We start from the raw sequence: 15,377 nt of genomic DNA, 5'->3' as shown, positions 1-15,377 counted from the left end.
TATTTCTAAAATAAGCTCGCCAAAGGGTTTAGGTAAAGTAATATGCTGGTTAATTTTAGATAGTTCGTTGAGATTTTTAAAATAAGTTAACATCTTGTTACTTTTTTCAAAAGAGCTTACAAACTTCTACCATCTTAATTTTAGATCTTATAAACTCTTTTTTTAAAAAGTTTATTGAACACTTTGTAATAGTTTATAAACTTTAAAACGCCCTGTAAAGCATCATAAGTCTTAGCGAAACATAAGCATAAAAGGGACATGTCTTGAGATTTAAGCCACTCAAAATGTTTGTCTCTAATAGGCATCACATGGCACATTCGGACTTGTAAAACTAAGAGATGGTTGCAATAACAAGAGTTTCCAAACAATCTGAACCATATAACGTAAAGCACGCAAGATAACGAGAAAGGCAAACCTGAAGCATGTAGTTGAGCATGGCAATAAGTTAAATACCAACTACCAAGATAAGAATGTTATGTACACATGGGAAAGAGATGACAGCAGCTGGTACCTGCAGGTTACTGGCACTATTCATCAAAGAACAAGCAACTTTTGTTATGTAACAATAATGCAAAAAGATTCTTCCAAATCTAACATCACTTGATTGGAGATGAATAATTGAATCTATAACAGGAATCAACTTTTCTCCAATTTCTAACTTAAAGTGGGTCCTCATTAAGGCTTTGAGCCAGACTATTATATATGCACCAACATGTGAGCTTGCCACAGGAAAAGAAAATTATCAGCATGAGTACACCAACTTAAGACCCAAGAACCTCTCTCTCTCTCTCTCTCTGTTTACACGATCAAAATTTATATAGCGAAAAGAACTTACCATCGGACTTCTCTGGTTCTCCAATTCAGAAATGAAGATATCCAAGCTCAGAGTTCTTCCATTGATGACAGTTCTGTTTCTCTGCCATGCATTTGTTGAGGCAGAAGACATGAACAACCAGCAGAAGAAAAAGATATTCATCATTCACATGGACAAGTCAAATATGCCAGCAAGTTTTGATGATCACCTCCAGTGGTATGACTCATCTTTGAAGTCAGTATCAGACTCTGCAAACATGCTCTACATCTACAACAATGTCATCCATGGCTACTCTGTGCAACTAACAGCTGAGGAAGCTGGCTTCCTCAAAGAGCAACCAGGAATTCTGTTAGTCCAGGAAGACATAAAATATGAACTCCACACCACCAGATCACCAGAGTTCCTGGGACTCCTCAACAGTGATGCATACTTACCTGAGTCTAGCACCCCTAGTGAAGTAATAATTGGTGTGGTAGACACTGGAGTTTGGCCTGAAGCAAGCAGCTTTGATGACAAGGGACTAGGCCCACTCCCCAATGGGTGGAAGGGTGAGTGTGAAGTCGGCAGAACCTTTAACTCATCAAGTTGCAACCGCAAACTCATTGGCGCAAGGTTTTTCTCAGAAGGTTATGAAGCCGCTTTCGGGCCAATTGATGAAACAGCAGAATCAAAGTCCCCAAGGGATGACGACGGCCATGGAACACACACATCAACCACAGCAGCTGGATCAACTGTTGTTGGAGCAAGTCTCTTTGGTTATGCTGCAGGTACAGCTCGTGGGATGGCCAGACATGCCAGGGTGGCAGCATACAAGGTGTGCTGGCTTGGAGGATGTCTCGGCAGCGACATACTAGCAGGAATGGAGAAGGCAATAGAAGATGGTGTGCACATTCTATCACTGTCACTGGGTGGATCTCTCTCTGAATACTTCAGAGACACAGTTGCAATTGGAGCATTTGCAGCAACCTCTAAAGGGATTCTAGTTTCATGCTCAGCAGGAAATGGAGGGCCCAGTCCAGGAAGCTTGTCCAATGTTGCACCATGGATAACCACAGTCGGAGCCGGCACAATGGATCGTCAGTTTCCAGCATATGTTACTCTTGGAAATGGAAAGAAATTAACTGGGGCATCAGTCTACAGTGGGAAATCCTTAGCTGGCTCCTTAATGCCACTGGTGTATGCTCGTAATGTTAGTAGTACATCCAATGGCAATCTATGCACGAAAGGAAGTCTAATTCCAGAAAAAGTTAAGGGGAAGATAGTGGTTTGTGACCGAGGGATGAATCCAAGGGCACAAAAAAGTTTAGAAGTAAAAGATGCAGGTGGCATTGGGATGGTTCTTTCAAACACTGATGCCTTTGGAGAAGAACTGGTTGCTGATGCCCATTTTATACCTACAGCAGCTGTGGGTCAGATTGCAGGTGATGAGATAAAAAAGTACATACTTTCTGAACCTAATCCAAGTGCAACAATTGCATCCGCAGGCACCCAACTTGGTGTTCAACCATCCCCTGTGGTAGCAGCATTCAGTTCCAGAGGTCCAAACCCAATCACGCCAGACATACTCAAGCCTGATTTAATAGCACCAGGTGTTAATATACTTGCCGGTTGGACAGGAAAAGTTGGTCCTACAGGGTTGCCTGAAGACACCCGTCATGTGGACTTCAACATAATTTCTGGTACTTCCATGTCATGCCCACATGTGAGTGGTTTGGCTGCACTAGTTAAAGCTGCACATCCAGAATGGAGCCCTGCAGCTATAAGATCAGCACTAATGACAACAGCTTACAGTAAATACAAGAATGGAGAAAGAATTCAAGATGTTGCAACTGGAATGGCATCAACACCATTTGATCACGGTGCTGGACATGTGGACCCTGTATCAGCTCTTGACCCTGGCCTAGTGTATGATATCACAGTTGAAGACTATTTAAACTTCCTTTGTGCCATAAAATATAGCTCAAGTATGATCAAGATCATCACAAAGCAAGATTATTCCTGCAAGGTGGATAAGGAATACAGCGTAGCAGGTCTTAACTATCCATCTTTTGCTGTTCCCCTGCAGACAGCCTCAGGCCCAAATGGTGGTAGCAGTGCACCAACAACAGTCAAGTATACAAGGACCCTAACAAATGTGGGCAATCCAGCAACTTACAAGGTCACAATCTCTCAGGAGACAGAGGCAGTCAAGATTCTGGTTCTTCCAGAGGTGCTCGATTTCAGCAATCCAAATGAGAAGAAGACTTACACAGTGAAATTCACTGCAAGGTCCATGCCCTCAGGCACGACCAGCTACGCTCATTTGGAATGGTCAGATGGAAAGCACATAGTTGGTAGCCCAATTGTATTTAGTTGGACATAGAATAATTTGGTAGTATACTAATAATTGTAAGAAATGCACCCTACACTCTGAAATGCACATGTTATCCCCATAATATCCAGGCACTAAATCTCCAAGGAGCTGAAACATTCCCCAACCGTGTCTCTACATCCGCAAAACAGGGTGAACCCGCTGGTTTATGAGCTTTGATAGAAGTCAAAGTAGTCCAGAAAGAAACAGAACTAAAACCAATACCCTAAAGACGGACCAGAACTCGATGACGAGACAGTGTTCCTCATACATTTCTTGATATTTAGTGCTCTTCTTTTGTTTATATTTTTGCTGAAACAGAAATTGATGTATATATTCAAGAAATAATCAAGGTTCTGAAAATTGGATCAAGCCAATAATTTTAGAGTCACAAAATGTGCAATAAGTTCACGAAAGTTTGAGTTAGCCGTCACTTCCTTCAGATTTCAGGGCTCCCCTCATAATGTTCCCAACCACCATTACCACATCACATACAAAGTGCAAACTTCGGTTCTTGGTTTTATATTCTTCTACTTACTTTTCATGGATGCTGTTACAAGTTAATTCCTTCAAATGAGGTAGGCATCATATTGTCCTCCTTCTCATGATGGAGAGTTGATACTTGATCATTAGATCTCATGGTCTTTGTATCATCCATCTGTAGCTTCACAGACAATAATCATAATATCTTATATTAAGCAAAAGGAAATCCGATAAAGCATATATATTACCTAGCATAATTTGTCAAACATCATGAACCAGGAGAAACAAGAGAAAAGACCATCGTTATCAATCAGATATTCAGACTCTACTATGGAAGAACCGAATGACAGGTTACACTCTAGTACATGTTAACGTGTTCATAACACAAAACTCAAAAACACAATGTAAATAAACTATTAGTCAGCATCATCGATTGACTGACAAACAGGAAGGTAATAAGTATCCAACTGCCAGTACTTGTGTTTCACACCCTCCCACGTTTCTTCTCCTAAGCATTCCTTCACAGGTAAGGGTATCAACTGTGTTGAGTAACCCAAATTCTCAAGTTCCAGAGCAACTAACTGACAATAAACAACATGAAAGAAGGGATTACCACCACAAAGACCATTGAAGAATGAATATATTCCTCCAGGCTTTAACAATCGTGGTAGATATTGGTGAAACTCTCTCATGTCTTCATAATATTCACCGTAGGTGTCAAAGAATATCCCTGAAAAATGGAACCAGCGAGTTTTATTTGTTAAAGTCATTTAAATAAGCAGTACTTGATCTTCAATAGGAAATGTATATATCAAACAACAATCACTAGAAATGAAATAAGAGAAAGAAGTGATGGAAGTCTGAAAGATACCTAAAACAACTAATAGAAAATTGCCTCTACTTTAGTTACCAAATATCCATGTAAAGATAGATGCAAGCATTTCTCCATTATTTATACATTAAATTTAATCATAGGGACTTCCATAAAGATTTTTTAATATACGGGCATTTTGTATAGGGCAATTTGTAGCTCATGAAAGAAAAAGATAGGATTACCGTAAGTATGATAAGGCATTTCTATCCTTCAACTAAACAGAACACCTAAATTCAAATGTCTAACCCTAAATTAAAGTTGGTGACAGTCTACATGAATTTGAACTACATGGATTAACTACTTTTCTACGTTCTTACCGCTTCATATTCGCATGAAAGTGAACTATGGGCAATAGCGGTAACTAAAGGGAGCATTCTAGACTTTTGAGTTGTTGTGGTACAAGAATGACTATACATAAGAACTTTTAATCAATTTATTTTTTGTTCATTTCAGAATATGAGCATTTTGTTATATTTACTATTACTTTCAACTTGTTTAAATAAGAAGGTATTTAGAAAATAATAGATAAATGATATAGAAATTATGTGATCTTAATTATTTTTACTAATTAATAAAAGAAGCGCAACTTTGGTTTAGAACTTCTTGTTGAAGTATATGCGGTAACAGATGACTAGTCCATATTTCTAATATGTTTAAGTAAAAAACAATATGCCAAAGTGTACTTACTTACAACAGAGAATAATTCCAATAGTTTACAAGAAGTAACAAATATTACCCCTTACGAAAGAGTTTCATATACTGGCAAACTAAAAGGGGGTTTTTGTGTAAATCTAGACAAAGCTTAGGAGTGTAGATTACCATATAGAACAATTATGCTGAGCGTGGTTATGGAGGTAGAATCAAAATTTTCACTATTTCTCTTTGATGGCATCATCTTTTCTGCCACAGCAGTAACAACAGAAAGGCAATCTGTAAACTTATCTCAAACCTTAAAGAAAGTAAATGCTAGTGGATATACTACTGGGAAGTCCTTTATATTGGGGAAACCTTAGCGGAAGTCTCTGTAATTACTCTTTAAATTGGAAAGGACTAATTGAATGATGTGCAAAATCAAAAAGCACCTAGTGATGTAAGAGAACTACCCTAAAGCTAATAATGCTAAATCTAAAGATTTCTATTTTCAAAGGTATTGAATAATGAGTTTACCCCATGTATTTATAGGCTTACAGCAAAGAATGAATAAGGTAAACTAGGAAATAGAACCCTACTAAATTTATACTACTACAAAATTTCCCGTCTCAATATTATTTATTACTATTATTCTTATCATATTTCTTTGGATCTCCATCACCTAATTAACTGACAAACAAGTGGAATATAAGTCAATAGTGACAACTTAGGATATATTCAGAGGCCCAATCTATATCAAGAGTAAGCAAATAGTTGATATACTTGGTTACACCACACTAAAGTAATTAAAACTAGGGTTCCACCCCTCCTGAACAAAATACACGAAGCTAGGGCCCACTTAATATTCCACAAGCCTATTCATTTGTAATCGAGCTCATCAAAGTAGAACAATCAAGTCAAGCTTGCCAAGCAACATATTCAGATATGATATTCTTTGTTATAAGTATATTACTAAGAAAAAGAAATTCATAAATCATATTAAAGCTAAAATGTCATTTCCAAACAAAGAGACTTCAGCTTTCTTCAAGCTTTTACCTGAGTACAACCACTGACGATAATCACTACAGAATTAAGATAAAAATCAAATTTTCACAATATATATAAAAAACCGCAGAAGTATGCCTGCCAAGTGTATTGGTTTGAAATGCGAGTACATGAGGCAACACAGATACGTATTATTGTGTGGAAACCACCTCTGCTCCCAGACTGTGTCTTTCCATTTTCAGTTTCAATTAGAAAGTAGGTCTCTGGGCAAGGATCCATAAAAGAAAGAGGTACTCATTCAACTATATAGTAAATACTTTGATGAAACTGACCACAAATTATCTGAAACATAAAGTCACTGAATAACTATCCATTAATGTTCTTTGGATGAGCTAAAAATTTTGAATTATATTGAGACCATATAAGATATCACAAAATGTTAGGCATAAATTTTAAAGGAGGAAATTATAAGGTCCAAAAGATAAGAGCTTATAATCTCAAATAAGTTGGATGCATAGTTTATGTTTTAAGATCTTAAAAAACTCATTCTGCTTGCCCACATAAAAATATTAGATTACTAACATCTTATGCATTTCATGAGCAGTCTAAACAATTTAAGAGCTAATGTCAGAATGTAATCTAACACATCATAATCTCAAAAGTACCTTTTGAAATAGGAGCTTAAGGGTTCATTTGGTTCGATCAGAGAAAAGGGAAGTAAAACGGGGAGGAAAAGTGAAAAGGCTAGAGGGAGAGGAAACAATAATAATTTTTCTTAGGTTGTTTGGCACGCGAAAAATAGAATAAGAATGGAAAGCTAATTTTTCAAGTGATTAGCTCTTTCTCTTCATTTTGTGCTACAAAATAAACAAGTTAATATTATGGTAAAATAATTTGAAGTTACCAAAAATTTAAAAACTTTTTAACAAAAATATTCACCAAACAACAAGAATATTTTTCATATGGTTATCTTTTCTCAACAATTATGTAAGGGGGTTATTATCGGGAGAAGGAAAAAAGAAATGTTGGGAAATTATATGTATGGCTAATAGAGTAAATAAAAATAAAATATATACTTTTTGGTCTTTTTAGCCTTATACTTTCATTTTTCCGCCCAATTTTTTGGACGGAAACAAAATTGGACTCCAAGGGAAGGTTTCATATACATCCAATTTTAGTTCACCTCTGTCAATTCTTCCTAACCAAACACCAAACTTATACTTATACGTCCCTATTTACTTCCACTTTCTTATACACCCACTTTTCACCCAACAAACAAGCACTAGCACATGTTTCAACGAAAATTAGACAAACACCAGCCTAGAAGAGCAACCAAGAAGGAGGTCATAAACAGCATATTAGTTATGGAAGCACAATATGAAACACAGGAGTCTTTTGCAGAATATTTTGAGTTATGTTGACTTTGATATCCTGGATTAGAACCTTTAATTCAGAATTGAAAAAGATTACATGCGAAAGTGAGGCTTTACATGTTGGCACACACAGCAAACACAGTTTCCTTGTGCATCAGTCATATAACCAAAACACCTAGAAGAAAAAATATATGTGTGTATCTTACCATCGTATGATTCCAGTTGAGAGAGAACATCCTGCCAGCGACCAAACACTATCTTCACATTCTCCTTTTCACCCCACCCAGTGCGAAGCATACGATCATAGACCTCAGGATGAGCTTCAATAATAGTGTGTGACACAGGTGCGTATTGTTGTATTGCAGTATCCACAAGACCCATGCCAAACCCAACGTTTAATATGTGCCCACCTCGTGAGCAAATAGCTTTTGCATGAGCTTCCATTAGTGGCCTCTCCCAAGCCATCATAACAGCCTTGCTTTTTGTATCCATTACCTTATCCTCACTAAAAGTAACCCTGTCTTCTAAATAATCCCTATTAGGTTTACCATCTGCATTGTCTTTCCTTGCTATTGTTCCAAGAATCAATTCAGCTTGTATGCCTAGAAATAACCAAAAACCTACCATTAATTGAATGAATTACATAGAAGGCAATAGCTTGGAGTAGGGATTGAAACAAATAGAACTCGAGTTGAGCTCGGCAAAATCTTGAGGCGCATGCTTGACTACGAGCTCGAAGTAGCTCAAGCTCATCAAAATAAATTTATTTTTAATTAGAATTTAAAATAAATTTGAAATAATTACTATCTTTTTAGAAATTTATTAAAAAAACATTAGCTTGTCAAAAGAAAAATTACTGTGGATTTAATAATAAAAATATATTCCTTGTCTTTTAAAGTAATGAGATGACGTAAAGAAAACAGAACAATAATTAATTAAAAATTATATATAATAATAATTATTATTAGTTGATTATTCATACAATCAAAGTTTTAAAAAATATGTGTACATTAATTTAATTTAATGCTAGGAATATAGCTTCATAATATCTTTATCATACATCTAATATTAATTTAGACGTAACATAATTAGTAAAAGATGTCAAAAATATGCATTCTAAATACTTACACATAACTTGATATAGTCATATATTTTAAATCGCAATGATATATATAAACATTAAAAAGCTATTTGCTAGAAATAAAATGAGAAATAATTATGAAAATATACTATTAAGATATGATGATAGCAATTTAAAATTCTTATACTTATCAATAATGTAAAAGACATAAAAGAACTTTATAAATGAAGCTGCAGTTCATCTATTTTACACATACATATAATACAACATCAATGAAAATAAATGTAATTGTTTGATCATTCATTTTTATTATTATGTTTAGTATTAATTCATAGGGATTATCACAATGTCAACATAAGCTTATAAGCAATAAAATAGAAATACTATACATAGTTGTGTATTTGGGTCAACATATATGCTAACAAGATAATATAGAAAATTATTGTTATTTGTTAGAATTTATTAATTTACAAAAGTACAAGATATTAAGGAATTGATATTAAAATATCTTAATAAAAATCAAATGAAATATATTATATAATTCTTTACAAATGATTTGTAAAAAGTTACTAAAAAATTAAGCTTATTTTTAGATAGAAGTTAGATAATATAAGAAAAAGTATTAATAATAAAAAATGAGATATTTATTAGATATAATTCTAATATATTGTAAAACATTTTGAACATTAAATTGGATATATAATTAAATATATAAAAGTACAAAAAAATATATATTAAAAAGAAGAAAAAAAAATGCTAGCAAGCTAGTTAAACAGAAACATTTAGGCTCAAGCTCTAGTTGAGTTCCAGTGAAACCGGTTCGCAAGCTCAACTAGTCTTGCACCCCTAGCTTGGAGATTGCATCAAACAGTCAGGAAAAATAATGGCAGTGTAGGTAAGACTCTTATTGATATTATTAACATTGAGCAATCTGCAAGAAAAATAATATTGCCACTAAGGTTCAGCTCTGGAGCAAGGAGCAAGCAATTGAGCATATTGCAGAATGTACTCTGGCATAGAAGATGCCTCATAGCTTTTACCTTGCTCTAGTAGAAAATTGTTATCCCTAAATTGTTTCCACTTTGTACAATGCATAAGCTGAGACTTGTGATGCATGATCTTAAAACATAACAAGCAAGATCTGTTGTGCAAGTATATATGCAGCTACATGCATATTATGCATATAACTGTTTCACAACCCTTCAAATGAATAAAATTGCTATCAAGAGATAGTTTGTAATTGTATTCTCAAGTAGCAGAATCACTAGCCTTCACCTGGAACAGGGCCATAAAATTAGAAGCACATAGTACAGTAATCAACTTCATCTTTCAAAGTCACACATTGAGCATGTTACGATGGAAACTAATACATTGGCATAGTTGGTGACCAGTGTAAGATGTAGTCTACTTTTCTTAGTCAAAATGAATTCTCCCATTACCTACTTAGCAGACAATAGGTCACGTTAATTTTTTACAAAACCTTGAGGTGATTTGTGATTCAACCATCGAACAGTTTGGACTCCTTAACATCTGTTTGTGTTTCTTGTCAGGCCCAAATGAAAAAGGAAACTAAAAAGTTAGCACCGTGAAGGAGATTGGGTAAGGTCATACTCCAACCAACATATGATTTAAAGTGGGTACTAACTCTAGCATAACTTAATTTTTATACATATCAAATAAGTTAGAAAAAATGCTGCAAACCTGATAGAAATTAACTCAAAGCACAACGTCTCGGAAACCTTAACCGTAAGACAGGGGATAAGTAACTTATCCTGCTAGTACAAGGTTCATATCTCCAAGAACACTGAATAATTTGGCTTATTGACTTACAGTACCACGTGGCTCTCTAATTGCCAAATATAAAAAAAACAAAGAAAGTTGCATGGAAGCAGTTCAGTTTTTCAATCTATTAATGAACAAAGAAAATTGCATGGAAAAACAACCATTTTCCATGGCAAAATTGTGGAAATTTGCATCAAGATATCGACCTGCATTGAGGAGGATGTCGAAAGCGGATTGATGACCATTTTCCATGGCGAAGTCTCCGGCAGAGAGATTGGAAGGGGAGAGAGCGTTCCAGGGGGCGCCGCTATCGAGGAGCATTTTCACCACTTCAGGGTAGCCGTTTCTGGCGGCGTGCATCAGCGGCGTCAGGCCCTCACCATCGAAGTAGGTGACATCAGCTCCGGATGCAATCAGGGATTTCACTCTGCCAAGGTCGCCGTCTCGGGCTGCCTCGCGGAGTGATTCTTCTTTGTTTTCCTCCATGGCTGCCTCTGGTTTGGCTTAAACCCTCTCACGACTGTTCCTTTTTGAGGGGAAGGGTTCTGCAATTTACATATCTTAATCCGCGGAATCTTAACCATATTGTCCATATAATTAATTTGGGTTATTTATTTTTTTATTATTCAAAAAAAATATATTAATATATTTTTTTTTATTATACTAATATTAATATGTCGAGTCATTATTTTAAATCACGACTTGATATTAAAAGTATTTTTTTTAATAAATATCACCAAGTCGTGATTTAAGGTCACGACTTGGCTATTTTTCCTTTTTCTCTTTCATTTAAATAATTGTGTATAATTTAATTATATATAATTAATTTTTAACAATATATTAAAGTGTAGAAAATCATAAAATTAAAATTATATTAATTTAAAAAATTACAATTAAGTGTACAAATGTAATAGTGTATATTTTTTTGTATTATTATAAAAGATACAATTATTCTTGGCAACCCGGTACCGGCACATCTGATTGTATAGAAGAATTTCTTTGTTGGGCTTATTGCCTTGCACACATTTGCACACAATCCATCTCGTTGTGAATACATGTTGTTTGATTTCAATCAGGGCACGAAGAGATGCGAATAGTAGTGTCGTGGACCAACTCAAATCCCAGTACATCCCATTAATCTTCGAAATGTAGAAGTTCAAATGACTTATAATATGTATTTTTATAAGTCATTATATCGTAATAATCTTTCACCATTGATGCAGCATTAATCATGTATGCAACGCATACCTTTTGAGCGTGACTGCAAGGAATACCAAATTGAGTTCACTTGCCGCAAGAACATTCTCAGTTCGTAATTTTGACAATATGGGTATTGACTCCATGTCCACTGTGATGTTTTGTAACAACCGAGGTGGACTGTTGGAACTGATGGTATTTGGTGACGGTATGCTCAATATAATTTTGATGTTAACGTGTGAATATCTTATGTGCAAAATCCGTCCACAGTTGGTTGTTGGCCAACATTACAAAACTTCTGGAATATTACCTTAGTTATTTAGGCTTTAGCCTGGATGCAAATGCGTTCAAGGGCTTAAGATTGCAAACATCTGCAATTATATCTCATTTGGCGGCGGTCGATATAACTCATAACACTCCCTATGACGTCGTCGTCCAATACGCCCATACTGTTGCGTTATTTCTATTGGGGGGAATGATGTGCCCAAATTCCTCAGGTAACCTAGTATCATTACTATATCTTTCAACATTAGAAGATATAGAAACAGTCAGGAACTATAGTTGGGGAGTGCTGTGCTGGCATTTTTATATCGTGAATTATGCAACGCCAGCACAAAAGGCAAAGCGGCAATTAGTGGAGCAATATAATTGTTGCAGGTAAAAATTTACTTCATAACTCTTACACAAGTTTTTGGCTCTGAATATTAATTATTAACACATATTTGTATTATTCATACAGATTTGGACATGGTCACGAATTACTCCACTTTGTCCTGGACTTGGTGCAGACGACTATTTATGGACCAAGTCTAAATGGACTACAATCGTTGGCTCTGCTTGGAATTGTCAGCACACGTTCACTCGAACAGTACGGGGAACTGTCCGGGTGATAAGAGAAATACTGGATGAGATACAGGCGGATCAGGTAACTTATTTTTAATATTATACGTACATTTATACCGTGAATTAAATGCGTATTAATTTACATCTTTTTATTTATTACAGTTCATCTGGCAGCCGTATGACATGGACTCAGATGTCATTATGACTTACGCCGCTGATTTGAACCCCCAGTTATGGTAGTCATCATGTCCATTGATATTCTACGCAATAGTTGAAATGCATCATCCTGAAAGGGTTCTTCGCCAATTCGGGATGAGGCAAAATATTCCAAAAGCAACGGATACCCGGGATATGAGCCTCCATCAAATCTCCGTAAAAATCACACGGGCACAGATTGGTACCTACAACACATACACATCACTAGATAGCAAATACGATATGACACGGTTGTACAGAGGCCACCTATTTCTAATAGAAGAGAAACAGAACGAGGTTATTGGGAATGGTATTACAACATAACAAGAAATTTCGTGTCGTCATCTACTGATAGACGTGTGGAAAGCGGGTACCAACCTGGAGAAGCACATATGTTGCAAGTTGTGGTACGTTGTTACATAATATCACATTTTATATTTTTGATAGACAACACACAGCTCATATTTTTCTACAATTTTCAGGCAAACGAGGTGAATGACCTTGAAACTTTATGTCGATCTAGACCACTAAATATTGAAGGATATAGTCGGTGGATAAATTTGAACATGAGTAACATATTATCAAGGAATCCATAACCCAACAGCCATAACAAATTGCTTCTTCATCCGATGATGCTCCCACAACATCCCACAGACAAAAAAGAAGTCCTAGCCGAATGTCTACTAGTTCAGTTGAACGTCATGATGTTGGGGTGGATATAGCTGGTACTTCTACAGTTTATACATCTCAAGATTATTACGTGCCTCAACCGTCTCAAAATTATTACATGCTTCAACCGCCTCAAGATGATTGGTTTCAATCAACTCCATATATGTCAAACCAAATACAAGATTATTCTTCACAACTACATTTTGACCTTGGTCAATCAATATTTCACTAATTCGATTTCCATCGTTTAATATCGTGACAATGTGGAGTCTAGTTCTACAACAACATCTATTTAGTTCGGTGGTGATGAAAATGAGGCGCAAAATGAGTCAGTGCAAAATGTGGGCGAGGAAATAAGAAGACCTTGGCGTCAATGCAATAGACACAATTGTGGAACGGGTGGACATTTTTTACATTTAAAATTATATACTTCATTGTATTTTTTATCAATTGTATAAAAAAATATACACTATTATATTTGTAAACTTAATTATAATTTTTTAAATTAATACAATTTTAATATTATAATTTTTTAGATTTTAATATATTATTAAAAAAGTAATTTTATATAATTAACTTATAACAAAAATTAATTCAACAAAATTAAAAAAAATAAAAAAAGGACCAAGTCGGGATTGAGAATCACGACTTGGCCATTATTTTAAAAACAAATTTCTTTTTATTGTCGAGTCGTGATTTAAAATCACGACCCGATATATTAATATTATAGTATTTTAATAAATTATATTAATATAATTTTTTTATTAATAAAAAAATAAATAGCTCTAATTGATTTAAAATATTTTTTAAAAAAATGTTATCATATATAAATATTTTAGAAAAGCCCTCTACACTTAAAAGCGACTCACCCATTAAACCATGCATCTAATAAATAATCTTTCATGTTTTAAAATATATTATACAAAATAAAATTTTAAAAACAACATATCATCATATTTCAAAAAAAAAAAAAAAAAGAAAGAAAGAACGAAAGGAAAAAAAATTAAAGTATTATTAACACGATAAAAGAATTAATGTAATTGTGGTAAAATGACGTGGAGTCACTTTTATGAAAAAAAAAAGGTAATTATAATTAATTTTTAAAATTATCTAATTAAAAATTAAATTGTCATATTTAAAAATTAATACGATGATATCATTAATTGCAGTTTGTGAGTCTAGAAGATCTTTCTTTTTAATATTAATTTAGATTATCTAATTAGAAATTTAATGATCATATTTAAAAATTAGAGAGTCGGTATTACTAACCGACATCTGTGAGTATAGAGGGTTTTTTCTTTTCAATATTAGTATAGATTAATTGTAATGACACTTTTTTTTTAACAAAAGTGACTGCATTGCATTTTTAACATCACTACACCAATTCTTTTGTTATGTAGATAATACCTTAAGTTGTTTTTCTTTTGTTTCCTTTTTTTCTATTTTGTAAATGTAATTTGTTTGTTTATATATCTTAATCGTATTTATAATATATTATGTAAAGGCATTTTTCACACACAAATATCGATTTATGACACCATTACATTATTTTTTTTTTGTGTGTCAATACTCTTAAGTTGGTTTCTTTTCTTTCTTTTTCTTTTTGAAATATGATGTATTGGTTTACTATTATTTATAATATATTTTAAAGTATATAATATTATTTATTGTATGCTTGCAGAGACGATGTGTCACAACAGTCAGTATAACATAAATCTAAGCACAAGAATTGAGTATGCCACTCAAGCGACCCACTCCAACAAACTGCTCCAAGGACCCAGGATCTTGTCCACATAATGTCTGATAGCTCAGAGTTTGAGATGACGCTACGTGGACCAAGCATATAATATATGGTCGTGTAAATATACCCATCCTACCGCATCTATAGTAAGACGCATTTTACTATTTTTTATCTCATTTATGGCTCCAAATCACTATATACTATCTCGAACTTGAGCTGACTTAAGCAAGATTTTTGTCGGGTACCGTTCCTACTAGCCTAACATATTTTTTTCTTCTTAAGGACCACCTTACATGGGAAATTCAACTGAACCGTGTAGCTCGTAGATTCGTGTCTTAGG

The 15,377-nt window shown here is 34.5% G+C and overlaps 2 protein-coding genes across 5 annotated transcripts; one reads left to right on the top strand and one right to left on the bottom strand.

Moving 5' to 3' along the window:
- Positions 1-866: 866 nt before the first annotated feature.
- Positions 867-3,249, top strand: LOC105155587 (subtilisin-like protease SBT1.7). Its single transcript, XM_011071481.3, has one exon. It carries the CDS (start codon positions 867-869, stop codon positions 3,174-3,176), a length of 2,310 nt encoding a protein of 769 aa, XP_011069783.1. The 3' UTR covers positions 3,177-3,249.
- Positions 3,250-3,274: 25 nt separating this feature from the next.
- On the bottom strand, positions 3,275-10,957 carry LOC105155586 (ankyrin repeat family protein). 4 transcript variants are annotated; one of them, XM_011071479.3, is made up of 4 exons: positions 10,599-10,957; positions 7,736-8,131; positions 4,261-4,377; positions 3,275-3,828 (listed from the first exon to the last, which is right to left on the bottom strand). In XM_011071479.3, the coding sequence occupies exons 1-4, from the start codon at positions 10,876-10,878 to the stop codon at positions 3,815-3,817; spliced, it is 807 nt and encodes a 268-aa protein (XP_011069781.2). In that variant the 5' UTR covers positions 10,879-10,957; the 3' UTR covers positions 3,275-3,814. The 4 variants fall into 4 exon arrangements, with proteins under 4 accessions (XP_011069781.2, XP_088733568.1, XP_020554190.2 ...); XM_088877442.1 differs by having other exon boundaries at positions 3,275-3,822; XM_020698531.2 differs by lacking the exon at positions 3,275-3,828 and adding an exon at positions 3,874-4,165.
- Positions 10,958-15,377: the final 4,420 nt, after the last annotated feature.

The sequence above is a fragment of the Sesamum indicum genome, linkage group LG2 (genome assembly GCF_026168435.1).
Source record: "Sesamum indicum cultivar Baizhima isolate 11 linkage group LG2, ASM2616843v1, whole genome shotgun sequence".
Classification (NCBI taxonomy): Eukaryota; Viridiplantae; Streptophyta; class Magnoliopsida; order Lamiales; family Pedaliaceae; genus Sesamum; species Sesamum indicum.
Note: the sequence above shows the minus strand (reverse complement) of the source record. Positions and strands in the feature narration are given on the sequence as shown.